The sequence below is a fragment of the Centropristis striata genome, chromosome 16 (assembly GCF_030273125.1).
Source record: "Centropristis striata isolate RG_2023a ecotype Rhode Island chromosome 16, C.striata_1.0, whole genome shotgun sequence".
NCBI lineage: Eukaryota > Metazoa > Chordata > Actinopteri > Perciformes > Serranidae > Centropristis > Centropristis striata.
The window spans coordinates 21951877-21977861 of NC_081532.1; the positions used below are offsets into that span (position 1 = coordinate 21951877).

Here is a 25985-nt window from a genome sequence, read left to right on the forward strand (position 1 = left end):
ATTCTAACTCCAGAGAAATTCGGAGCATTGTTAAAACCATGTCACAGTGCCACATATCTGTTTCTAGCTAAAACTATGAGATTTAAGGATATCATATGATTATTTCAGCACTCTATATCGACCAGAAAGGACAAGTTGGCTGTATGTGAGCAAGCTAAGACACTTAATACTGCATAGCTTTCTGATTCAGTTACAGGTCAAATGCTTTAGCTTAACCTACAGAAATGTAGTTAGCCTAAAACTGACTTTGGGTATATGACTTGTGACACAATGCACTGCATACATAAGCTAATGTTAAATATATAGCTGATGTCTCACGTCTGTATACATTTGTTTCCACTTTTGGCCTTAAAAGTTTAATCTTCAGTTCGTCAGATTTTTAAAAAAAAATCGTTCTGGGTTCTTTTACCCTGATGTTAATGCATTTCACCACACAGCAGCTTTTAGACCTTTTTCTCTGACAAGGAGGCTCCTTTATTCAATACAAAGTCAATAGAGAGATGGATTGTTTTCCCATCTGGTGGGGGCGGGGCTTAAGTGCGCTCTGTCTCAATTAGAACATGTCACTGTAGCGTCACACATGATTGTGCAAGCACGTCGGTTGCAGAAGGAATCCGAAGTAGGCTTAATTTCATGAGGAAATTATAATCACAGGAAGAGTTGTATCTTTTTGGAACATGTCATGTTAAAAAAAACGTACCAATAAACTTCTTAATTTCAACAGTCAAATAATGAAATATTACAGCGATCAGTGTTCTTATTGGCAGTCCGGTTTTTCTGCAAACGGCATGCATGCAAATTGTCAGTGTATACACAAATAACTGGTCTATTGTGCTATCCTGAATCAGGTTTCCTGCTTTCCACAATTCCTTCACTATACTTCCCTCACTTCATCATCTGAATTTGAATTCAAACAAATGCACTGTCGTTATACAAATACCATAATGCCTTATAGTCATAGCTACACCTGTTCAACTGCTTGTTAATGCAAATATCTAATCAACCAGAGGTCAGAGGAGAACAAACACTCATTATTTTTTCTTTAGAAGGCCTGAAGCTGTTTCTGTACTTTGCCTTTGCTTGACATGTCAGTTGCTTTTAATTTGCCTTAAGTCAGTTGCTGTGTCAATTAGCTCAGACCTAAATGTACTGTTTTGCTCTGCCCTCCATCGTGTGAACTGCTTTCTGTTCTTTTAACACCTTCCTTGCTTCAAAACACAACTACACTTTCTTTGTTTATATTGTTTGGGTTTCTGACTGCTGCATTGCACTGGCCTGCACACGCTTTAAACTTTAACTCTGTTCTGTCACAGTGAGCAACTGTGGCTTCACTAAGCCCCGCTGGCTCATAGAAAAGAAGCCTCCCCAGTGCACGCTCTCACCCTTAGTGTGTTGTCATAAGCACTGCCTTCTGCAGTATTTATGTTTCCAGACACTTGTGGGCTACTAGGACACCACTAGCATAGTAACCTCCCTTGGCAGCTGGCCTGTACTGTAGCCTTCTTTTTGTTTCATGTGCACTTCTTGGTCTTTTTAACAACAAATTGGAATAAACAGAAATTATTTTTTGTATAAATAACTGGCTAAAAATACATTTACTGGTATGTTGTCTTTACCAAAACTATGCAAACTTCTAAGAGGCAACCTCCAGGCCTTTTTAAATTGCCAGGAGGTGGCCACACAACTGGAGTCTGGTTGTATAGAAGTCTATGAGAAAATAACCCTGCTTCTCACTTTATTTGTTACTTCAGTAAACATTTTCCTAATGAGTTTATGGTCTCAAATGCTAGTTTCAAGTCTTTGTCAATACAGCATGATGTTCATTTTATAAATTATGGTTTAATTTAAAGTATAATAGATGATAAGGCAGGGTTTGCTTTAAGTTGTGTCTACCTTGTTAATGCTGCGACCACAGTGTGAACTTTAAACCTATTACACTCTTCTTTGTACCAAAAGACACTCTAAAGAGTTGGCAGTTGATTTTTTTCTTTAAAATAATATTTTTTTAAGCTTGTCTTTTGCTTGTCATTTTTTTTCTTATCACCTCAATTAATATCACAGTAAATGTAAATTACAGATGGTTCTTCAGACTCCAAAAAAAACCACTAAGTGGTGAAACTTTTTATATACAGTCTAGGATTCATAGATACTGTAAAAGGATACATTTCTCTTTCTAATTCTTTCTTTATACTTCCATTAAAAAACACATCTTTGATTTTGCATGTGCTGACACACTCTTCTGTAGCTCTTTCAACAGGCATCAAAAGTTGTGAATGTCCTTGTCATTGCTAATATAATTGTACTGAGGCCTCATCACAATTTCTCTCAATTTTTCCTCATTTTCTTTCACCCCCATTTACAAAAGGACACAAGCTCCATTCTTCTCAATAACACCAATAAACTATAGTTCTCATGGTTACTTTTTCTCCAAGCCACTTCACTTCGCATGAGAAAGTTCACATTTTTATAATTCAGTGACTGCAACATCCAGCCCTGGCCTCTAACTTATCCAATATTCTGAAGTTAGTTCTCCAAAGTACACAATCTGTCACACAACACTTTTTTTGAGTGCAACTTTGACCTCTGCACCATGCCGTGTGCATAATTAAGTGAGTTCCAGCTGGTGTGTGGTGCCCCAGGGAACTAGGTGAGAATAAAGCCTGACGGAGAGAGAGAGAAGCCCCCCCCCCCTTCTCGCTCCACCATCTCTTCACCCCACTGCCGCCACCATCCAACTCTCTTAGCATGCCAAGTCATGATGAGGGAGCTGTGAGAGCTTCTCAGCTGGATCTGACACACTGGGGAGAGACACTGACAGCCGCGCAAGGAGCAACACAGCAGACTGGAAAAGCCCTGCCAACCAGGCGTGATGGTTGGAAACTTATACTGGTTTTGGCGATGTGTGAATGAATCACATTTGCACATACTTGATCGTGCACTAACACATTCCCACAGTCGTGCATGACACGAAGACATGCACGAAGGCATTAACAGTTACTTTAAAGCTCTTGGAGATTCCCCGTCATAACAACAACAAAAAAGCTAATCACCTGCTACGTCTAATATTGCATCAACTTTGTTCTGAAAGAGACATATTCACTGATCCATCTCTTCTCCAAATTGCCATCTCCACAGGAATGCCCTGCAGGGAAAAGCTTTTCTCTTCTGCAATAAACAACAGTTTTCCCATTACGTCCCGCTGCTGAAAAATATGGCTTTTACACCCCAGTGAAGCCATTTTCTTTCTCGCCAATACCTTCCATGTGTAATCCCTGTGTAATCACTAGTGGCGATGGATTGTGAATGCACTAAAGTTAATTGTTTGAACGTAGAGAGAAAAGGAATCCTGTGCACTCAAATCTGGGTCCTCTGGCTTACGTCATTTCCGAGAGAAGCCTTTCTGAAGATTTAATGTATCCTGAAGCACAGCTTTGTAGTGTTCTGCTAAATTATTTCTTCACACTTTCTCAAGGATGAGGTAACACCTGGGGTACTTTTCATGATACTAACTCGTACTTCCATGTGTCATCTCTCCTCCCATGGACCCTGTAAACCCCTCTGCCATAATGCAGAAACTTCCAAATCCTCAAACGCGCCTTGAGAAGAAGAGGAGAGAGGAGGCTTCTGGAGGAAACAGGTGCATCCTCAGTGTAACCTACGCAGAGGTATTATATTTATGGTGTGACGTTTAAATGCTGCACCAGACTTTTATTGGCCAATAAGAGCTTTTTATATCTGTCTGCCTGTCTATGAAAGATACTGTAAGGTTTTAAATGTGTTCTGAAATAAGGGGTCCTGTTGACATTAGTCAGTTTGACAGGCAACACAGCTGTGCATTAAACCTTACAGAAAATACAGAAATCTCCAAAATGTCTCAAGTTTTGATAAAAAGCAAATCAAGACATGGGTTTTTCTTTGTTGTTCCAAAGGTCTTAGTGCACTGATTCAATCCCAGACTTCAATCCCAAAATTGCTGCAACAATTTATGGGACATAGTTAAGCATGGGAATGGACTTCAGGAAGCCAATCATTAATATTCTAAACCCTAATTTACCTTTATAGGTTTAATTAGTTGATTAGGTCATTTTTTTAGGGTTAGGGCTAGGTTCATTTAATCTTAGGTTAGATTTATGACCAGAACAACCTGACACAGAGCTGCATCTCAACTTAATCATTAGATCTTTGTGGCATTTAATGTTGACCTGCTATCTCCCCGTAACATCCACTGCCCACAACCCCCCAAAAAGGGGCCAGAAGTATCAGGAGTTATAAGAGCATTAAAAACCAATCTGTCAGTAAATAATCATATTATAAGTATTTATTAATAATAAATAGTTCAGAATAATTTAAACCTTTAATTGTATTCCTGCAAACCAGCTCCTGAAATTAAATCACAATTTTCAGTCACATTCTTTCCTCAAGTCAGGTATTGCCCTGTGGATTCATGTGTAATTTAATCACATACCAGGCATTAGCAGTCTCCTTAGCTAAAGTGGTGACAACACAACAGAGACCCTGTCCTGACAAAGAGGCCCAGAGGTACAGGACTTCACCGGGAGTCTAATTAGCTGCTGCTTGATTGCCCACCCAGCTGGACGGCCCTCAGGGAAACATGCCGACATCCAGAAGTGTCCAACTGTGATGCTGCGGTTCACTTTGAACCAACCACACCCATATGTCGGGATGGAGAGTGTTAATGAGGACGTTTGTCACTTGTTTGGACCAGTTGAGGATCCCTTATGGTGAGTGACGTGGGTGCGATTTTCAGATTTGGGAGATGGGATGAGTCGGTGTATGTGTGTCAGCGACAAGAAGAGCCAAGCAATTAAAAGTTTGTCAAGTTTGGCTCCGGCACGGGCAGGAAGCCAGCTTGACTAAATTACAATTACAGATCGAGCTCTTTGGACTGGAGGGATAATCTTGTTGTCACTGCTTTCTGACTCTCTTTTTTTAAAAAGAGGAAGTAATAAGCTCCCCCAAATCAAAAGGAGATACTTAAAAAATCAAAGCTTTGGTGTTGGCACAATCCTCGCGAGCAAAATGCAGATGGAGACGCTGCAAAGCTAAGATACTCCAGAGAGTATAAGCCTGCCCACAAACTACTGTGACTCATCAGGTCACCTCACTGTTGATGAGACTCAAGGAGGACAGAAAAAGATCATCTCCCCTCTTGTAAATGTCTGTTGTTGGATACTCCATGGGTTGCTAAGGGCTTGAGTGCAGCGAAAATAGGAGTCGGCTGCTGCTCTGAATAGATAGTCCACTCTAAAACAAAGTGGCCTGTGCAGATACTGGGGCTACTTTTAAAAGAGAAACTGTCTGAAATGAAGGGCATCACATCTGACTGGCTGCTTTTATAGGCCGGCTTTACTCTGCTGTGTACAAATCCGCTTTTATTACCCGGCAAAAAAATGAACCGCAGCTACAACAAGCCACAAAAGGTCATTTGCTCCGAAGAGCATGAATCATATTACCTGCAGTTCACTCCTCTGCAAGATTTACCTTAGAGATCATTTACGGACAGCAATTTACATGCAGGGAGGCTGCTTTCACTGCAAACACCTCTCACACCACCTGCATTCTGAGTGCCTGTGGGACTCTGCAAAGGTTTGGATCCTAATAAGGTTCAGTATCCTTACAGCCACTAGTCTGTAATTAGGGAAGAAAAGCAAAGGAAGGCGATTTGCCTGTGGAGTAATGAAAAAACAACAGAAAGGGAGAGTTGGGATGCGACAGCTCGGTGTGGAGAAAGTGAACAGATTGTACTGGGCAAAAAGCATCTGCTGCTATCTGCATGATTGTCAGTTTCAAAGCAGTTCTTACCAGATAGGGTTTTCTATCATTTATCAGCTTTTTTTCTCCCTAGTCTCTCAGTCACGGGAGAATTCTAAGTCTCCCTTCAAAGTCAGTTATGCAAGACAGAGGTAAGCTGCTAAAATGTAGAATCAACAATGGTGTGACAGTGTCGGGTGAGTGGAAATGGATACCACTGTGCTATTCTGAGGATGTGGGTGAGGATGCTCAATGCTTAAACCCCCTCTTGGGGCCTCAGATTGGGCACAATTCTTCCTGCCGCTGCCAATTTAGGAGCTCAGTGGCTCATGGGAGCTACTCTTACACATCGGTGCAACTGAATTTGAGTTTTGGTTAGGGTTAGAATTTTTTCCTCTTTCTTGATCGATACATCTTCATTCTGGTTTTATATCTGGGACACTGCACCAGCTAATCGCATAATAACATCTGCAGGAGATTGGTTTGAGGTGGTAAAACCTCAGAACCATCTGTCTATCTTTGATGTTGGCATCGTCCCCTGACACGCCACTCCTGCCGGTCCCGCTCCTTAAGGCCTGGTGGTAATTGGGTTACAGAGAGAGAGAGAGAGAGGAGAAAAGAGGAGGCATCATCAAGCCCAGGTTTGCCTTGTCCCTCACTGGGCCCACAAGCCTGTTCTTGATGCCGGAGACACAGGAGACAAACTCTGTCATCACAGAGTTGAGTCATCTCCGAGGAGAGGAGAGGAAGTGTTGGAGTGTCACCTAAACAGCCCCATTGTGTCACATTGTGTCGCTAACTTTAACTTCTCGATGTAGCACAAATAGACTTTATATTTCACAATTATTGTTTTCCGTCAGAGCCTTAATGGTATTGATATTTCCAACTGCCCTTGAATGCGTCTTCATTTGTTTAACCACAGCTAGACAAGGAGTTTTTTGCAAAAAACATGCAAAGTAGGGGTAAGTGCTTGTGTTTCACTGTTTACCCTCATAGGTTTTTAAACTCTCTTGTAGCAATAGAGTCAGGGACTGAAGGGGGGAGACAGAGGAGTAGAAATCAGCAAAGGGACATCTGGCTGGATTCGAACCCAGGTACAATACAGCAAACGCTACTGTATTTTTCAAGACTTGCTTCCTACATCAACGTACTGTAATGTGGGGCGGCCTTTCCTCCAAAAACCCATTTGGTAAGAAAAGCCTTTTCAGCTTTTCTGTCACTTAATTTTTTCCACCCGACATCCCCTGAGGCGCCAACCACTGCAGCCCAAGTGCACTATCCCGACTCAAAGCAATGTGATTATTTTTGCCACACAATCGGATCGGGTCTAAATGCAGCCGAGCTCCATCCTTTAAATATTTACACTAGATTCTACTTAATCTGCAGCAGTTGGCAATACACAGCCAAAAACTGGTCATTCATCTTCCACTTGATGAAATCCTTCTATTAAGTATATACTATTTGCTCATTGTAACCACAAAATACATACAGCCAGCATCTGAGGTGCTTATTTGAGATGACAAGATGTGTTCAAGTAACAGTATAATGCAATTGGGGGGCAGGTCCAGCCTCTCCCATCTGCGCTCAGCTCCATCCATTACAACACACGCAGATGGTTCTTTAGCCTGTCATTAGTGTTGAATGGGTAATGTAAGCACGCGTGTGTGTAGCATGTAAGGCACTCTACAGCCAAATGATGCATCACATCTTAATCAGCTTAGCCAAGTTTTGATTTAAAGGAATTTTTTTTCACGTCATCATTCTATCATTCTATAACGCCATCTGCTTCATAACTCCACTCTCTCTCTCTCTCTCTCTCTCTCTCTCTCTCTCTCTCTCTCTCTGGGGAGGCGGTATGTTTCAATCCTCTGCACATTTCCTACCTCTGCTCAAAAATTATACTGTTTCTCAGCTCTGTTCCTTGTGTGCTCCTATACTCACATGCAATCAGTGAGTAAGAGAGGCCCTTGACCTTTCAAGATGCATGGATTTCCTGTCATGGCTCCTGGTATAAGAGGGGATTTTTTATAGCTCTGCTGTGTATCATTAAGCTCCAGCTCCTGCACGCTCCTGCTGTAACTGCAGACCTGACGTCCTTATTACCTGTGTTGGTTCTCCCCCTCTTTGAGTATGGGAACGCAGACCTTTAGGGGCGAAGAGCGTTACTGCTGTCAAACAGCGAGCTGCATATTCGCCGGCAGTTCTTTGTGTAATACAGTGCAGAATCAGGATATTTTTCTTGGAGTATCTTTTCAAGTCTGGCGAGGTGCTATGAAAACAACTCGCTGGGTGACAGATTTCCGATGCTGGCAATAAAGCCTTGTTACTTCCAACTCGCAGGTACAGGTAATGAAATTCGGGCGGCTGGGCTGACATGCAGAGGGAAAATCTCATCTTGCAATGCCACGGGGGTAGCAGGCAGCGCCACACACCTGTAATGTGTTTTGCTGCCCTCACTCCCTGCGGAGATGCATCCTGGTCCTGATAGGGACCTGCAGAGGGCATGTCAGCAGTGCTGGCCTTTGGCACATTGTCATCCTCTCCCCTGTCCAATTACCATCCTCTAATCGTCTTTTAATGAAGCTGAATGTGGCCTGAGGTGGCCAGAGGAAGCTCCCACAACGTATCATGTGTTGCATAACCGTGTATGTTACAGAGCTTTGTTACCTTAAAGGCTGATTGACTGACTGAGTGATAGAATCAATAGATAGTAAAGCTGCAGCGCTACAGTAGGTGTTTTATGGCATCAAATCCTTACTCACTGCTGATTGATTATCTATAATGTCAACAGACCCCCTTCGGTGCTAGCTAATGCATTGCCAGGCAGTGACCAAATATGCTCATAAATCTTTTATTCTTTCACCTCAAACAATGAGCCATTTATTATGTCCGCAAAAGCTAGAATTTGCAACCTAACCATCACACCCCCTTGAATTATTGAATAAGCTTCCTAGAAAGGGACTGGCCATGCTTTGTGATCTAATATCCTCTCAACATATTTCAAAGTGAAGTGAAGTGTCCTTTTCTGTTTTCATTCCCGGCTGTATGCTATCTGTCCGTGACAGCTGGCTGTAATTTAGCAAGGGTTTGTGAAGGCAATCTGCTCAGCCACACCTGCTTTGGGACTCTTCACATCAGAATTGTCGAGTTGTTTCCTTCCACAAGTGAAACTGCTAGAAGAACTTCTTGGACCAGGGCTTTGGATATTCCTATAAAAAAACCTCTGAATAAAATATCACACAGAAAGAATAACAGTAAGAATAGATGAAGAAGAGAAAAATATCAACTGCTTCAAAACAACACTAAAGTTCAATATATAAAATCTATATTTGGAAGGCAGGAAACTAATGACCTTGTATTACTGAGATAAATGTCTACAAAGCCTTTGAAGACATTGATTGCAAAAAGGCCCTGACCTGTTTTATGGAAAGATTTACCATCTGCTAATGTCCTGTCTTCTTACTTGTAATGCAAGAGCATTTATAATTAATGCATCCTGATGAGCAAAAAGTTCACCAGGAATTTTTTTTTTTCATTGAGGCTCAATGTCATATTTTAGCTCTAAAAGATCACAGAGTAGCTAACAGCATTATTTGGCAAGAAGAGAGGATTAGGCTTATCACAGTGTGACCCCAAAACGGATCTAGTGCTTTTCTAACAAAGTGGATACAAGCAGGACGGGACGGTTTAGCAGGGCGGCCCTCTGTGAAAATGTACAAACATTATCAGTGCATATATTAGTAATGAGTTACAGTTTTGTCATTACTATTTTGAGTTACATGATTATTATAGACCCTGACTGATGCAGATACTGATTTGGAGCTTTTTTTATGTGGATTTTTCATGGATTTTTCGCAACTCAAAAGAACTCAGAGAGCTTCTTTCTCAAACATGAAACTATATTAAATAATATTTAACATTGTTATACATTACACAATTCTATGAGTGATAACTGAGACAATAAATAGCTAGCGAGAATAAATAGAATTAAGATAAATTACTAAATAAACATCATGAATGTTCAGTTTCAGTCAATTGCTGACTATTTAAGAAACAAATGAATAAAAAATGAATGACTAACCCCATTTTTAAATGACGCCAAGCAACATTTTATGCATTATGTGTTGTGTAAAATGGCACATATCAGACACCATATACACAGATATCGATATGCCTTTGACAGGCCAATATCGGCCGATAATATCTGTCAGCCGATATATATGTCAGGCTCAAGACTATTACTATAATATGGATGTACTCTGACTGTTGAAATCTGATAGCAGATGACAGGTGATAAACAAAGGCAGCAAACCGTTGGCCTTCAGGTCAACCACGGGTCGGCTGTAAGCCGAACCTCTGCAGGTGCACTCAGTGAATAATGTATTTCTCATAGTTGTAGGTAAGGAAAGACACCAGTAATATGTAATGTTCAGTGTCCGAACCAATGAACCACAAGCACATAAGAAATGAATAAACCCCCTCCAATTCAATGCACTGGTGTGAAAATCCTGATGTGGAGACTGCAATATTCAAACCCACAGCCCTTACTGTGGAAACAAATCACACATTTATGAATGTGCATTTGCTCCTTACTGCCAGCTGTGCCTCCAAAGCGTGGGAATAACCATCTTAGCCTCTTCTCGTGTTATGACCCTATTGCAGCATCGTCACTGCCTCGCTCTCTTTGTGGCCTGAGCCCCAATCGATCCTGATGATTATTACAAGCTTAAAAAGCTCCGGCACTCCCTTCCTACTGTCATTTCCGTTAATGAAGACCAATTTCCATTTAACGCAAATGTGGCGGTGTCAGATTCAAAGATGGGTGTATTGGAGTGTCTAAATGAATTAGGCTCATGTTGCCTGACACGTGTAAGTGGTTGAGAAGGAAGGTGGGATTAATGAAGGTCTCTCGCTCTGGTAGAAGATAAAGAATACTTGCTTTAGAGGACTCCCTCATGTGAGATCTGAATATACTCTAAAAATAAGTGTTGTAAAATGCGAATAGAGCTTGGACTTACATGAAAACATAAGAAAGTGTTCAGCCTTCATCAAGCTGAGCTAAAAAATAGTCCAGGTTCAGCACAGAGAAAGAAGGAGACAAAGCCTGTGCATAAGAGCCTTTTACCTGCATTCTTTCTGAAGATCAGGGGGAAATATCTTGTGGTCTATAAGTAAATTAAACTATTTCTCACTTGACTTATTACATCAGTAAACATTTTCCTTAAAAGTTTATTTGATTAAGTTTCTCAATCGCTAGTTTCAAATCTTTTTCAATACAGCATTACGTTCGTTTGGTGAATTATTGTCCAATTTTAAAGTAAAATAGACAATAAAGCAGGGTAAGCTGTAAGGTAGGGCTATCTTTTAATAGCTAGCTAGAGCTAGGGTTTGCTGGTAACCTAGCGTTTGCTATGCTAACGGTACCTGGCCACACTAGGTTGGTAACCTCAATGTATGCACCTCCCCAGCTCCACCCTCTAATCCAAATATGGTCACTTCAGGCTCCAAAATATAAGATAAAGACCCTTTATCAGAATACGTCACTCTACGCGACTGTGCATGCACATTGGTTGCAGAAGGAATCTAGCCTGGCTAACACCAGAATATTCTCAAATGAGGTCTAGTCTGGCAACGAGCAATGGATTTCTCCGTAGAGGAGGTGTGGTTTACGATCCTCCAGAGCCGTTTATTGGACGCTTAGAATGTCTATCAAAAGCGTCTGTAGGTAGCTCTTAGCCAATCAGATCAGTTATACCAGATGGCGTAGTAGAGCAACAGAAATGGATATTTGTTGTGTGTGTGTCTGTGAGAGAGTGTTGTTTGCTGCTTTGCTCCTCCAGTTCTCGCTTTCTGCAAGATTATTTATTTTCACGCTTTATTCCCCCTCATGTCATTCAGCCACACACATCCACTGATTTTATCGGCAATAAACAAGCTGCTGCTATTAGCCGCTAGAGGCTATTAGCCGCTAGCGGCGCTAATAGCCGCTAGCGACGCTAATAGCCCCGCTACCATAACGCCGGTGATCTCAGCGGAGCCGCCGAGAGACCTTTCGCCTTTCAACTTTCGCTCTAAACTATTTAAAACACCATCTACAGCTAAAGAGAGTTTCGCGTCTGCAGCAGCCATGTTGGATCCGGAAAACTACAAGCTTCCAAGTGCCGAGTAGTACGCGTCATCGTCTTGCCGTCCCTCCCCGCTCTGTGACTGGATCCCTAAAACAGGGCTAAGAATCCTTCCTGGTTTCCAGACTGGATGGAGGTTCGAAATTAAATTCGAGCACGCAAGGCAGTCTGGGTATACCCAGGCTAGAAGGAATCAGTAGTTTGCTTAAATACACAAGGAAACTTTAATCACAGGAAGAGTTGTATTCTGTTTTGAACATGTTGTGTTGTGGAGGGGGTGCTAAAACTGAAAAAAATACTAATAAAAGTCTTAATTGTTATACATACATATTATATTATTACTTTATACAATTACATATATTTTGTATTCTTGCCTATCCCTAAATGACAAGTTGTAATAATAACAAGACAGTATTCCAACAGTAACATAAAGAAATAGTCCCGTAAGAAAGACGTCTTTTTCTTTGTGATCGCAGTGCTCTTATTGGCGGTCTATTTTTTTCGCAACCAGCGTGCGCACACAGTGTCAATGCTTATATAGAAATAATTGGTCTATTGACGACCAGAATTCCATAACTGTACAGCACAAACCAGTGGGTGACGTCAAAGTGACTGCATCAGCTTCTTTTATTCAGTCTATGGCCTTAGCATTACTCCCTCACGGAGGTTTTCCTCTCACTCAGTTTGATGAAAGTAATCACGGCTTTGTTATGGATTTGGCCTCTGCTGTATGAGTTATTGACAGAGCAATTGGAGTGGAAATGGTAGTCGGCACACAGCAAGGTCTCGCACAAGGACATTTCTATTATTTGCAAGCCGAGGAGGAAGAAGGAGGAAAATCTGCCACTGATTATGTAACTCACTCACATAATGTTAAATAGTTCAGCCTCGCTGGCGTCACACATTCAGTATGAAATCTTCTTGCACATCGGAAGATAACACTGTCACTTTTGACAAACGGGTTGTTTGGACCTTTATGACTGCGGCTGTGAATAACTGGACAAACACACACAAGGACATTTCAGTCATTTGTCCAATTAATTTCTAAAAGGTTGGGGAGTTGCAGTGAGAGGATGCAACTTAATAGAGAACTCCCAAGAGGCAAAGTTACAGAGTCAGTGGGTCTGAACTGAGCTAAGGTCGGGGATGTGGTTTCTGGGTGCAGGTCCTCGCTCTGGAATGAGGCCAAATGGTCTGGTCTCTGCTCGCAGCGCTGTTTAGTCAGACTAGCCGGCCATGGTGATTAACATTTGGGGCCTGGGTGACTCATCCCTCCTTTAGCCTCAACACAGAGACAATTACAGGGAGTCACACCAGTCCAGCAACAGACACTCCATCATTACCTGTGGTTCAAGAGAGCACGGATGAGTCTCTGTCCCTCTCCGTCTGTCCCCCGCTCATCTGAGTCAGACCTTCTATTTAAAGGAGAACTCAGTCTATCTATCAGCCTATCAGATGTGTCAGCAAACAATACAAACAGGAGTGTTGGCAGATGGTGCTGCGATTACAGTACATTTGTAAGGTTGTGGATCAGCGTATTCAATTCACAGTGTTCATTGTGTGACGAGCCACACTCTGCTGTATTATGCCCTTTGTCTTTGTCAGAGGTAATTAAAAGCCATTTGAATGTCATGTGTGAATGAGTGAGACGAGATACTTCTGCTATTTCTCATTCTCCAAGAACTTCTTTTGGTGTTCTGAGTAGAGAGAGAGCAGTCTAATGAGGCGTTCAAAGATTAAAATATGAAATATCTTGTAATCGGGCAAGTGGCACAAAGCTTTTTTCCCCATCAGAGGACCATACTTCATCAGCTGTGTTCAGCATATTGAGGACATTCTCATCATCGGCTGGTCTGCCAACTCAAGGATAAAATGTCCCATCAACAAGAAGAATTTGTCAGTGGTGACAAAATACTCCTTTTAGTCAGAGTGAAATTGGGACAAGGGGAGGAGCATTTCTAGACAAGATCCCCTGAGGTTTGAACAAGTCAGAGTTAGAGTTGCAGCTGAAATCGAAGCATGAAGTTGTAAAAGATGAAGAGCCGAGCAGCATGGGCAGATTATCAGACAACGGGCCCCTGGGCACAGACACGCAAAAGGCCCCGCCATCTCTCCCACTAGCAAGACTTATAGTTGTCATTTTGTTCCTCTTTGTAGTCTTTTTATGATATTTTGTAGTGTTTTTGTGACTCTTTATAGTGTTTTTGGGTGTGATTGTAATCTTTTTATGACTTTTTACTATTTGTAGTCTTTCTGTGACTATGTAGTCTTTTTATGACATTTTGTAGTGTTTTGTGGCTCTGTACGCTTTTGGTGTATCTTTGTAGTCTTTTTTTGTGACAGTTTGTAGTATATTTGTGTCTCTTTTTTGTTTTTTGTGCCTCTTTGTAGTTATTTTGTGTCTCTTTGTAGTATTTTTGGTCAGTTGGCCGCTCTTCATGGTCATCATATGTCACTCATGTGCTCGGTTGGCCATTCCGTCATACATCCATGCCAAGCAGGAGTGACTCCAGAGGCAGGGTCAGATTTTTAAAACAACATGGTCAGAACTTGTGAATTCGCCCTGAGGATCATTATCTCTGATCATATGAGAAAAGATTTTTAATGCTCTTTTAAACTTGATAGTTCACAGGACAAATGAACCATCTGCTCCTACATCCTTAATGCTCAATCAACTATAACATTTTCATCAGCCAAATTGAGTAAAAGCAGACTTAGGGCTCGTTGTGAGCATACCCTGCACGCACCAATGATTTGGTTAGCCTCTTTAATGACCTGTGCTCATCAGCCTTGGCTGCTACTGCACCCTTGAAAAATAGATCAGTTCACAAAGTTAATCCATCTCCGTGGCTTAATGACGCAACACCAGTCGTATAAAAAAAATAAAAAAAGAGAACAGAAAAGCTTAATACAATAACAAAGTAAACCTCCTGTAAATATGTTGATACTATCAAGGGAACATATTGGGTTGATGACACACAAATGTCATAAATGCCATATTATGTGGATATTCCCCAGCAACACTTTTTATAATCTTCACTAAAATGTAATCGGTTCTGCACTATGATGCTTGTTACGGTGAAGAATTCCTCCTTTTTATTTTTCCATACCTTTAATTTAAAACTGTACAAAAGCATTCAGCAAAGTTGATTATGTAATTTGACTGCCTTGTAGACTTTTGGGCTTAATCTACTCAGCAGGTCACCTGTTGGGGTTATACATGTCCTGGTGGTTTTATTGTCTATTTCTCCAAATTCCCTTTTAATTAGTATCATTATCAATTCATTTGTTGTTTATTCTCTCATTTTTTGGTCTACAAAATGTCAGAAAATAGTGAAAATGTGCATCCCAGTTCCTCAAGTCGAAGCTGATGTCTTTAAATGAGAAAAATAGAAAATCTACATTTTTGATCAGCATGTTCTGCCATTTTTGCATGGATATTACTATAGTGATTATCAAATTTGTTGCTGATTTTTTTCTGTCAATCGATTTGTCAAATCACATAGTCAAGTTATTGTTACAGCACTGCTTTGGGCACCATTATTCCCATGTATGTGTATAAATGTATGCAATTTGACTTTAAGGGCTTTTACTATTACCTTGTTCTTCTTTCACCTCTTGTTGAATGTGTCCTAATGTTATCTTTGCTTTAATCACTGTTCTGTTCTTGTATTGATTCTCTCCTGGTGGGAACTTTGTAAGATAAGTGCAGTATGGGTTTATAATTATTGTCTCTGTTGCTGTGAATGCATCTATTTAAAGAGTGTGACAAAACCATGTGGGACTGTAATAGCTCGTTCTCTTTTTACATCCTATTTTTTTTACTAATTCAGTGTGTCAGCACTGCCACAGGGCTACAGTTTACCCAGCGAGTCACTGCTGTCAGACTGTCAGAATGTCACCCTGAGGCACCGAGGACCAGCAGCTTTTAACACACTAATGTCAGAGCCGCTTCCAATAACCCCATTAGTATGTACTGTACACAATGACACAAGAGTTTATTCTTTAGTAGCATCATCAACAACAGTTTAAGTGGGCACCAGTTTCCTCACTGATGCTATTACATATCAACCCGTAGACGGTTAATGGAAACTTCATCCGATGTGGAAATCCTCTCCATGTCAATAGCTGTAATTGTATCCATATTTCTATCCTTTTTAAAAAATATAATCCGCTCTGTAGGAGTGCAGTGAGCTCTCTCTGTGTCCTGCAGAGATGCTGAGGTTATTCAGACTACAGCAGGAGGCATTTAAGGCGGACTCCATCCCTAGTGTGATTCCAAGCAGCCTTTTCAGCATGCGATAAGTGGGAGGCTCTGGGGGGTTTTAGGGGCATTTAGAAGGAGGACACAGTAGTGCCAACCACCAAGCTCCCTATTAACATCACCATATGTATGCATATGCAAGCTTTACACTTCAGTCTCAAAACGAAAGCACATAAACACTGGCTGCATTATTAAATGTGCTCCTTTAAGAGCACACTGTCAGCAATGTGCAAACAGGGAGGGAGACCAGGAGAGGCACTGGCACAGGAAGGACTTTCCTCACTGGAGAAAAGCCTTTTATTTCAGTCACAGTCACTCTCTCTGGACGAGGTGAATAATCCTGTCAACATAATGCGTGGGCTGCCAAAACACTGTGAATTATTATCCAATTATGATTTGTTTTTCACTGGACTTCCAGGATTTTCATGTGTTGGTTATTCTGCTCAACTGGAAAGAAGAGACAGGCCAACACATTAAACATACAGGAGCTGATTATATAAGAGATAGAGCTTTACACTGTTACTGTTGTTTTATCTTATTGACCCAACTAGGAAAGCAACCCACACTGCCACTTAGCATACAGGCACACAGGCTTCAGCGTGACCCTGGTGGTGCAGCCCATACCAGCGAGTCTGATAAAGGCTGCCATGCTGCAAGTGGGGACAGTGTTAAAACGGTCATAGCACTGGGAGAACTCTTCCCTACAGCTGCAGAGGTGATATCAGGAGCGTTCGGCCGGACTGCGTTATCTTAAGTGCGCACAGGAACAGCAAACAGTGGTTCAGAGACACCTCAGATGGAGGTTAGTCTTAAAAGAGGAGAGATATACCCTCCATGGGCCCCCGGGGCACTTCAAAGAGAGAAGAGAGTGTGACTCATTGGGCGGCAGTAGAAAGACAGCTATCTTTTGACCAGCAGAACCAGAGCGATTGGCTCTTCTAACCTAACCAGCTGTCAGTCCCTGCTGTGGAAGGCTAATGAATGAAGTGGGAAGTTGCTGGTTACAATAATTTCATCTCCTCTTGCCATTTGTCCTGTTTTTCTTGCTGTAGTGTTATGCATATTTCCAGTATGTCCATATAATCCGCTCTGTAGGAGTAAAGGGAACTCCCTCTGTGTTCTGAATCAACCAGCTGATTAGGTTAAGGTTAACATTGACAGTAATTTCTTCTTTTCCCATCACTCAAGCGATGTTAGATTCAAAATCTAACATCTTGTGAAATCTTGTTTTAGTCCTCCCTCCCCTGCTGCCGAGCACGTCCATGCAATTGGGAGTTCAAAGAACTGTCCAACTGCCTTAGAAACTGTGTATTATTAAGGCATTAAAAGCCATCTTCTCTCTGTATTCTCTGTTTCTTCCCTTTGGTCTTCCTCGCTTAACATTTAGAAGCACATAGGCTACATGGATAAAAATACCAAGTAATGATAAAAAATGTGCTGGATATGAATAAATGAATGGGGGGACATGATGTCTCTGAGGACTAGATATTTTTCTAAAGATGGAAAGCTTGAAATGAGCTTCAATTATTAATTAGCAAGAAGCAGAAGAAAGGCTGGAAAAAGGACATGGAGGGGGAGAGAAAAAGAAAGAAAAAGGTAATAAAAGAAATAACAAGACAAGCAGCTCTGTGAGGTGGTATTTAGCCAGAGTTGTGCTTTGAACTAAAATGCTAAAATCACATGCAATCATACTCATAATGGTATGGTATAACATGACAACATTCAAGGTAACAGTCTCCATCACTGTTGGCATGCTTGCATTCCTAATTAACACCAAATACAAAGCTTAATACAGAGTTAAACAGCTAGCTTTAATGAGATTTGCAAGATTTGACAAGAGCTTTTTCTCGAGAGTCGCTCATCCAAACACCTTCACACTTGACACTGCACTTCTTTGAACAATACACCTGGCATGACCTTGTTGCATCCCCTGGCAATACTAAGACTTTATGCATCAATTGGTAACAAATTGTTTGGGACCAGGCTATTTCCAGGAACAAACACGTTCTTTCCAAAGGTTATATCCTTGATGCTTGACATTTTAGAGCATGTAACATCACCATCTCTCTTTCTTTATCTGTTGAATGCACTGCACCAAGCTACGGAGAGCATGATGTACCCAGCAGTGTAACAGTAATAGGGCCCACATCTCAATACTCTACACAGTCTGTGCATATTGCACTACTAATAAATAAGTTCTGTAGATCTCAAGTGCTTGCACTCAACACTGTATGTCCTCAGCAATACACCCATCCTTCAGATTAAAGAACAGACAGACAGACAGACTCCACACACTCCTTCCATTTTTAGTTAAATGTTCAGACTGACATCTTGCATGGTAGCTTGTTGGTATCTAAGTGTGTTGGTGAATGAAAGGTGAGTTGTTAAGTGCTTGGATAAAAGTGCTTTAAACTATAAATGCAGCCATTTACAATTAAACAATGACACAGCACAGTTGAAAGAAACACACAATCAGCAGCTTCAGAGTACCTGAACATTCTCTCTTTGACTTAAAGCACTTTGGTCAACACTGCTGTTTTTAAATGTGCTCCATAAATAAAGTTGGAATGGATTGGAGTTGGATCTTGGGTTATAGCCTAAGTGGGCAGATTTTATTATAGGAGGAAAAGAATGTCCAGGAAAAACAGCTTGTTATTTTTCTAACACATTTTAAAAGGCCCAACAATAAAAAAAAAAATTAAAAACTGCCTGACTGTAACTCAACCAAGATATATATCACCAGAAATGTGAGAAATAAAGACAATGCCTGTGACTGTGGAAGGATCGCCAAAGTCAGCACACTACAGTCGTGTTTCTATCAATGTATTTCTATGTGCATTTTGAAGATTCTCATGAGAAAAGCTTGATGGGAACACCCACAATTTGATAAAAGTTTCTACATTTGCTTGAGGTGATTTTTGTTTTTTTTTGAAAAAAGGCAATGCGCTTGACAGGAGATAGAAAGTTTTGACGTAGCAACCTCTTTTTTGTTAAAGTTTTTCTCTCTACTTCTTCTCCTGTTTAGTGACGGATTAGCCTACAACAACACATTACACTGCCATCTTCTGACCAAAGTATGTTTATGCAGCTTTGTTTATTTGCTCTAAACCAGCTGATAGAAATGTCCCTAATTTACTTTTTTTTCTTTAATGCGACATTTGAAATTTTTTTGCTTCAACTTTAATGGAAACATGGCTTATGAATCTCTGTCCAACATGACATTAAAATCCATCTGATGCTTGGAATTGCCATCTCAAGAGCCATGCTGTTAGCGTTGCTTAAATGTGGATTTCCTTCACCAATTTATTTTACAGATGGAGTGCACTGAGTGACAATATAACGCAAGTTAAATTGTCAACCAAACTTTGCTAACACAGTGCTAAAGCTAACACAGAGCCAAAGGCCACTGGCACCAAGTGCTGCCTTTAAACTTCTTAGTACGGCTCATTACCAATATTTACCCACTAAACTTAAAACCCATCTGGATGACAGTTTTGTATGATTGTACTATGGCTATAACACCCGCCTTCAGGTATGAGTTGACTGCCAAGAATTATCCAATCAAACATTTAATGACCCGAATAAAAGGAAGAGGGGGTTTCAATAAGAATCCTTAATTCTCCATTGGTAGGAGTGTGTGCTTTAGTCCTTCGGCAACAATTAACTGTGTGCGTCAAAAACCAGGCAGCCATCGCAGCTCAGAAGAACAGCAATGTTGGCCCCAAGTCCCGGAGAGGAAAAAGGGGAAGGCATGCACACACGCACACTTAGGGACGAGACAAGTTGGCTATTAATAGTTTGTGAGCTTTACCCCATCAGAGCAGTAAAGTGGACTCCCTCCTTTGCTTAATTGCATTTCCCAGTACAGTAGTGCCTCTCATCATAGTTTGAGTTTCTTTTTGTGTGTCTCTCGGTGTCAATTCTATTCATCTACCCTACCATATTCTGTCTGCTGAGCATGCCAAACATAGCAAGGAGCAACAAAACTGGAAGCGGTAGTGTGCATTAAAGTGGTATTAAGCTTGTGTATAAGCTCCTGTGTGTGAGTGTGCATTTACAGTATGTGTGCGGCCTACTTCTGTTGGACCAAACCTTCTGGAGGCAATAAGACGTCCTGCTGTTATTGGATTGTTTTGCTTCACTTCCTCTTTTTCGTGGGAGGAGAGAGACAGAGCAAGATAGTACTGCAGCACCTACACTGCATGGACAGAGACAATCACCTCCCCTCCCGGGCACTCAGCCTCTCTAATGGCTAAATACATCACATTCACCTTTATCTAACTGCCTACACAGTTAACAGTTTTGCAACAGATACGGCCCTATAAGTAAAGGTATTTTAACCCATACGCTCCATACGTTTCACAAAAGGTGCCGCCCACACTTTGAAATATTTTTATTTCTTGACTAGGACTGCTCTAGCCTTTTGCTCCTTGCAGTAAGGTGCTGATGTCTTCCAGCTGACAGGGGCTCAGGCCTTTGGGATGAAGCTGCCAGTGTTTTCCCAGGCGGCCGAGCATATTGGTGGCCATCTGCCTCTCTACAAGCAGCGGCTTCACACTGCGCCAGGCTGCCCACCCACAGAGCCCAGAGGCCATGGGCACGCTGCCCTCCAAGACCCAGCACCTCTCTGTCATTTGGCCTCTTTGACATCTCCAGCTAGTGAGTGGCACATAGGTAAAATATCAGACACTACATCAGGTAAATGAAAGGCCAGGCACTACATTAAGACAAATATTTGATCTTATTTCTTTGATTGTGAAACATGCTTTTGCTTTGCATCCTTTCTTCCTCAAAAGCTTTACATCAGAAAGGGGCAGAAAAATCCTGTCACTCCCAGAATCATCTGTCTGTTGTCACTGTGTATGACTAAAACATGAAATGATGAATATTTCCTCAGGCAGCATCCTGACAAGCAAAAACTAGCCTCTTAAATGCGTTGCCTGCAGGCATGTGTAGCGTTACATAATGAGGCTCTGCCGTGAAATCTATGAAGATACCCAGTTTTACATGCGACTACAGTATGTTCTCACTGCAGCGTGACAGCTTCTTAGAATACATGAAGGATAATGACAAAACTGAATAAACAACGAATTAATTACCATGTAGAACAGGCGCACATGCAATACACAAACATTTTTGACAGCAATGTGACGACTGTCATGAAATCCAGGCTTCACGGAGAGAAGCCATTTGTCTCATGACAGTCATACTTCTTATGTTATTATTGATTATCATTCCTGGATTCCTGGCAGAGACTTTAAGAGGCTAGATATGCCTGCTGCTACCTCACAGGTTGAGTATATTTACAGGAGACAAGTGTATTGTTGCTGGCAACGCACTTCCACTACCTTTTGTGCAGCCAACTGCTGACACTCTGTTCAACGCACAAAATCCCAGTAGCATCATTATCAGTAGTAGCATGAGAGATTTATCAAGTTTCTGAGTACAAAGGAGGTCCTGACAGTTTTTTTTTCATATGAGCTGCAGACTGGAGGTGTTTATTACAAAGATGGAGGTTTGCATGAAATTCTTCAAATTGTCACCGAGCCCTAAACTCCACAGTGACACGCAGTTAACAACGAGCCTGAAAGAGAGATTTTACCACTGATGTAGCCGCTGTCAACAATTATCTCACATCCTGTCTTGCCTATCGCTCCACTAATCTCTTTACCTCGCTGTATAAAAACGGACATCATTAGGAGCAGGATGAAACAACAGAATTTGGGACAGTGGGACAGAATCTGTCAACTGCAGCCCGCTTATGGACCACTTTTATTTTCTGGTCGTAATCAAGACAGCAGGCTCGGGGGTAGCTGTGGATCCTGTGGATTTAGGTCTGATCAAAAGAAGCTTTTTAAAGTGGGCTGTCAGAACACTGGCAGAGAAATAACGAGCTATTCGTCGGTTGAGGAGGAATAACCACCCCCTCATTGGCCGTTCCCAATCCCAGCCCTTGAGAACCAGCTACTTCCTCCCAGCCCGACATCCACGTAATTAGCCACCAATACTGCTGCCCCTCTCCAATCAAACAGCAGCTATTGAATGTGAGGCGCCATGGGGACGAGGTAATTACCCTTGACACTTAAAGGACCTCTCACTGCCCAAACCCTCACTGATGGGAATGAGGGCTTATTAAAACATTGGAGGGCTGAAGTTTGCCAGACTAGTGATGGTACAGTATAGTGGTGGGGAGAAGGTCCTGAAGGACTGAGAGAGAGCTGAAAGAGAAGCTTCCTGACACCTGAGTTTGTGGTAGATACACACTGATGCGGACCAGTGGGCTGTCAGGAGCCTGTCCACGGGTCATTGCCTGCAGAGAATGTTTCTCCCTTCATATAGGCCAGATTCTGAACACATAGAGTGAGCCTTACCTTTCTGTAGACGATCATATTGGGGGAGTCCTCCTCTGGATCAGTGGTGCCCACGCCTCCCTGGTCTCTAGACCCCTCCGCCATTTTCACTCAAGTCCTGTCAAAGAAACAGATCAACCACATCAACACAGCATCCACGGGATGGGGAAAGAACACAAAATGACGACTCGATAAACATCAGTCAGCATTTCTATTTCCTCAGGGAACCAAAAATTCCTCCAGCTTTTATCGTCATGACATTCAGCTGCCAAAATGTATGCTGCTGTCTCAGAAAGGAGACGACTGTCACAGTAGGGACAGATAAGAGAGTAAGGTAGGCTGATGTAAGCTGAATATTAACTAAGCTGCAAAGTCAAATCTTGATCATACAATACAGCAGTGATTCCCAGCAAGGCGACACTGCAGTTAGCAGGGGCGGCATGAAAGATTGTGGAGTGGCTCAACTATGATTTTAAGTATTACCTGAGCTGTTGCAATCGAGTGTGAACATTTGTTAGCATGTACAGAGAGGTCTAAACTGTAAAAAATATGGATAAATAGTTACAGCTAAAAGGATATTATACAAAGCTCAGATACCTAACATTAAAAGTGATGGATAAACAGCTCAGTTAGCTAAAAGTAAGGAACAAACAGTTTAAAACAGTTAGTGTTAGCTAAACACAAATGATTAACAGCTCAGTTACCCAAAAGTAAGGAATAATTAGCTCAAACAGTAAGCTTAAAATAAGCAATTAATCAAACGTTTAGCTAAAAGTAACGGATAAACAACTCAAACAGTGAGTCATAAGTAAGGAATTAATAGCGCAAACATTTAGCTAAAATTATCCACTTTTGTGTAGTCAATATTATCAAATAACATCCAATTAAAAATCAATTTAAATGACACAGGCTGTTGGGAATATCTGCAGCAGAGTAGATCAGCTCAGGGGAGTCAGGATGGTAGTAATTATGTACACAGCACAGATGTGCGCCCACCACACCAAGTCAGTGTGGCTGTGAGGAGATGAGTCATCTTTCTTCACAAAAAAACTGATGTTCATAATGAATGAACCCCCACCGAGGTGACACTGATAGTTTAACTGTGGTCAGTGCAAGCCACTATGTTTGTTGTCGCTTTTATGCTAAGCATTAGGAAGTGTTGACTCCATTAGCTGCAATCATATGATGGTTACCTCTGATCTGCCTGCACTCCCCACATTAACTCCCCCTCCAGGCTTCATGCTTTGAGAGCTGCTGTTAAGGGATTTATTTACAACCCCTTACACAGTCCCCATCACTTTCTCTTGGCTGTCTCCCCTCTCCCTCCCTCCCTCCCTCCCTCACTCTCTCAGGAGAATTAATTCTGCTTAACTAAGGATTTCCATAACCTACGCTGACGACTGGGCTTCAGCAAGCCCCCTTAGCCTCCTCTACCCTTTGCCATTGAAGGCTCCTGTGTGTATTAAATGGGTTAAACCATTTATTAGGCCTTTAATCGTGCTGAGGAAAGAGGGGTGAGGGAGTGGATTACACAGTTCGACACATTCATAATTTTTGGTACTTATAAAACACAAAGTGCGAGGGGGATAAAGCTGCCAGGAAAAAAAGAAATCACACAGCTCACTGGGCCTCAGTGCTTGAAAAATAAGTATGATGAGCTATTGATGGGAGAAAGCACAGAGGATACAGACAGCATTTCATGACAGGCACACATGAGCGGGCACAATATGAAACCTTCATACATTAACTGAATTAGTAACACTGCATCTTGCTAGAGGCCAGCCTCTAGCAAGGGATTTGGAGTAGTTGAATTATGTAATTGTAGCCGTGCAATGTTACAAGTCTGAACAACTGCAGATAATGGCTCTGGTGGAGAGAGGGGAAAATTGAAATTGTGAAAATTCAGCATACCACCAGCTTGCACAACAGCACATATTTAAGGTGGCTTTGTCACCACTTTATTGTATTACACCATGGAGCATAGTGATGCGCATGAGTGAATAAGTAATCATCCGCTCTCGCCTTACTGTTTGTTATTGCCACCAGAAGTGCGGAGTGCAGCACTCCCCATTGGCTAACACGTCTGTGCTCTTTTTAGAGTCTGAGCACATTAGACAGCTAATCTTTGCATGCGCCTCAAGGGCTGTATAGAAAGGCAGGCAGTATGGATTGCATAGCACCTGCTTAAAGAAAACAATAGTTAGCCAATAGGTCCCTCGTGGACAGGAGAAGCCGTAATTCTAGAGAACAACTTCCTTCCGATTGAGCTGCTCAAACATGCAAATCAAACTCCACAGAGAGGCCCGTCCAAGACGTTAATTGAAAGCTTGTGTCAAAGTGAAACGGATGCAATAGAGTTGCTGAAAGGCAGCGGGAGAGCACCAAACATGCCCTCATGTGCATGTGCGTCTCTGCACAACCTCAAATCCAAGCAAACACCAATTTATGAGGAGGTAAACACAAAAAGGGACACTGCACACACACATATTCAAAGGGAAGAACCCCCCGCAACGGCTCAAATAAACAAGCCAATAGACGGCAAGTCAGCTCAAACAAACTGCCAAAGAGTTCACACACAGAACAAAACGTGCTCCAGATAAATCGTATTGTGATTGTGAGTCCCAAAGCCATGTTCAATTTCAGCAGGCAAGAAGCCCAGTGCAATGCAACATCTGTGACACCTGACAGTTGCCATAAATGAAGCATTCATTACCTTAGAAACAAAATAATGCCTGGTCCACTCTGCTCCCCCTGGTTGGCTCCCCCTTAGCAACAAGCAGCAGGCAGGTTCATGGTGTAATTGGCAGAGGGGGAGAGAAGGGGATGAAGAAGACAGGGTGATGAAAGCAGTGAAGCAGTGAGAAAGAGAGAGAGAGAAAGAGAGAGAGAGAGAGAGAGAGAGAGAGAGAGAAGCTGGCTGGTCACTGCAGTATTCCTCTATTCCTCCTCCTCCTCCTCCTCCTCCTCTTCTTCTTCTTCTTCTCTCTTCACCAGTCCTGCCTTGCCCCGGCAGTTCAGGAGATCCTCACATGTGTGCACCTCGTTCATCCCCCCTCTCTCTGTCTGCATGTGCTCGAGCCTGAGCGAGAGCGAAAGAGTGAGTGTGTGCAAAAGAGAGAGAGAAAGAGAGAGAGGGAGGCAGGCAGGCAGGGAGATGCTGTGCAATAGAGAGGCAGATCAAGTTGGAAAAGGGGGAGGGATGGAGGAATTAGAGAGAATATAAAGAGGAAAATAGAGGGAGGGGAAAGACAGACAGAGCGAGGATGTGTGTGTGAATGTGTGTGTGTGTGTGTGTGTGTGTGTGTGTGTGTGTGTGTGTGTGTGTGTGTGTGTGTGTGTGTGTGTGTGTGTGTGTGTGTGTGTGTGTGTGTGTGTGTGTGTGTGTATGTGTGTATGTGTGAGAGAGAGAGAGCAGTGGGTACACAGCGGAGAAGAAAGGAGGACAGAGAGATGCACACTGCAGCAGCGCCCACT

At 42.1% G+C, this 25985-nt stretch overlaps 1 protein-coding gene across 2 annotated transcripts in view; it reads right to left on the reverse strand.

Moving 5' to 3' along the window:
- Positions 1-25636, reverse strand: part of LOC131988345 (regulator of G-protein signaling 6-like) — a 47695-nt gene extending 22059 nt beyond the window's left edge. For both annotated transcript variants that reach the window (XM_059353466.1, XM_059353465.1), the window contains exons 1-2: positions 25225-25636; positions 22533-22629 (exon numbers count right to left, since the gene is read on the reverse strand). In XM_059353466.1, coding sequence (XP_059209449.1) covers positions 22533-22616 — 84 coding nt within the window. In that variant the 5' untranslated portion in view covers positions 22617-22629; positions 25225-25636. The remainder of the gene's footprint in view (positions 1-22532; positions 22630-25224) is intronic.
- Between the last annotated feature and the right edge of the window lie 349 nt (positions 25637-25985).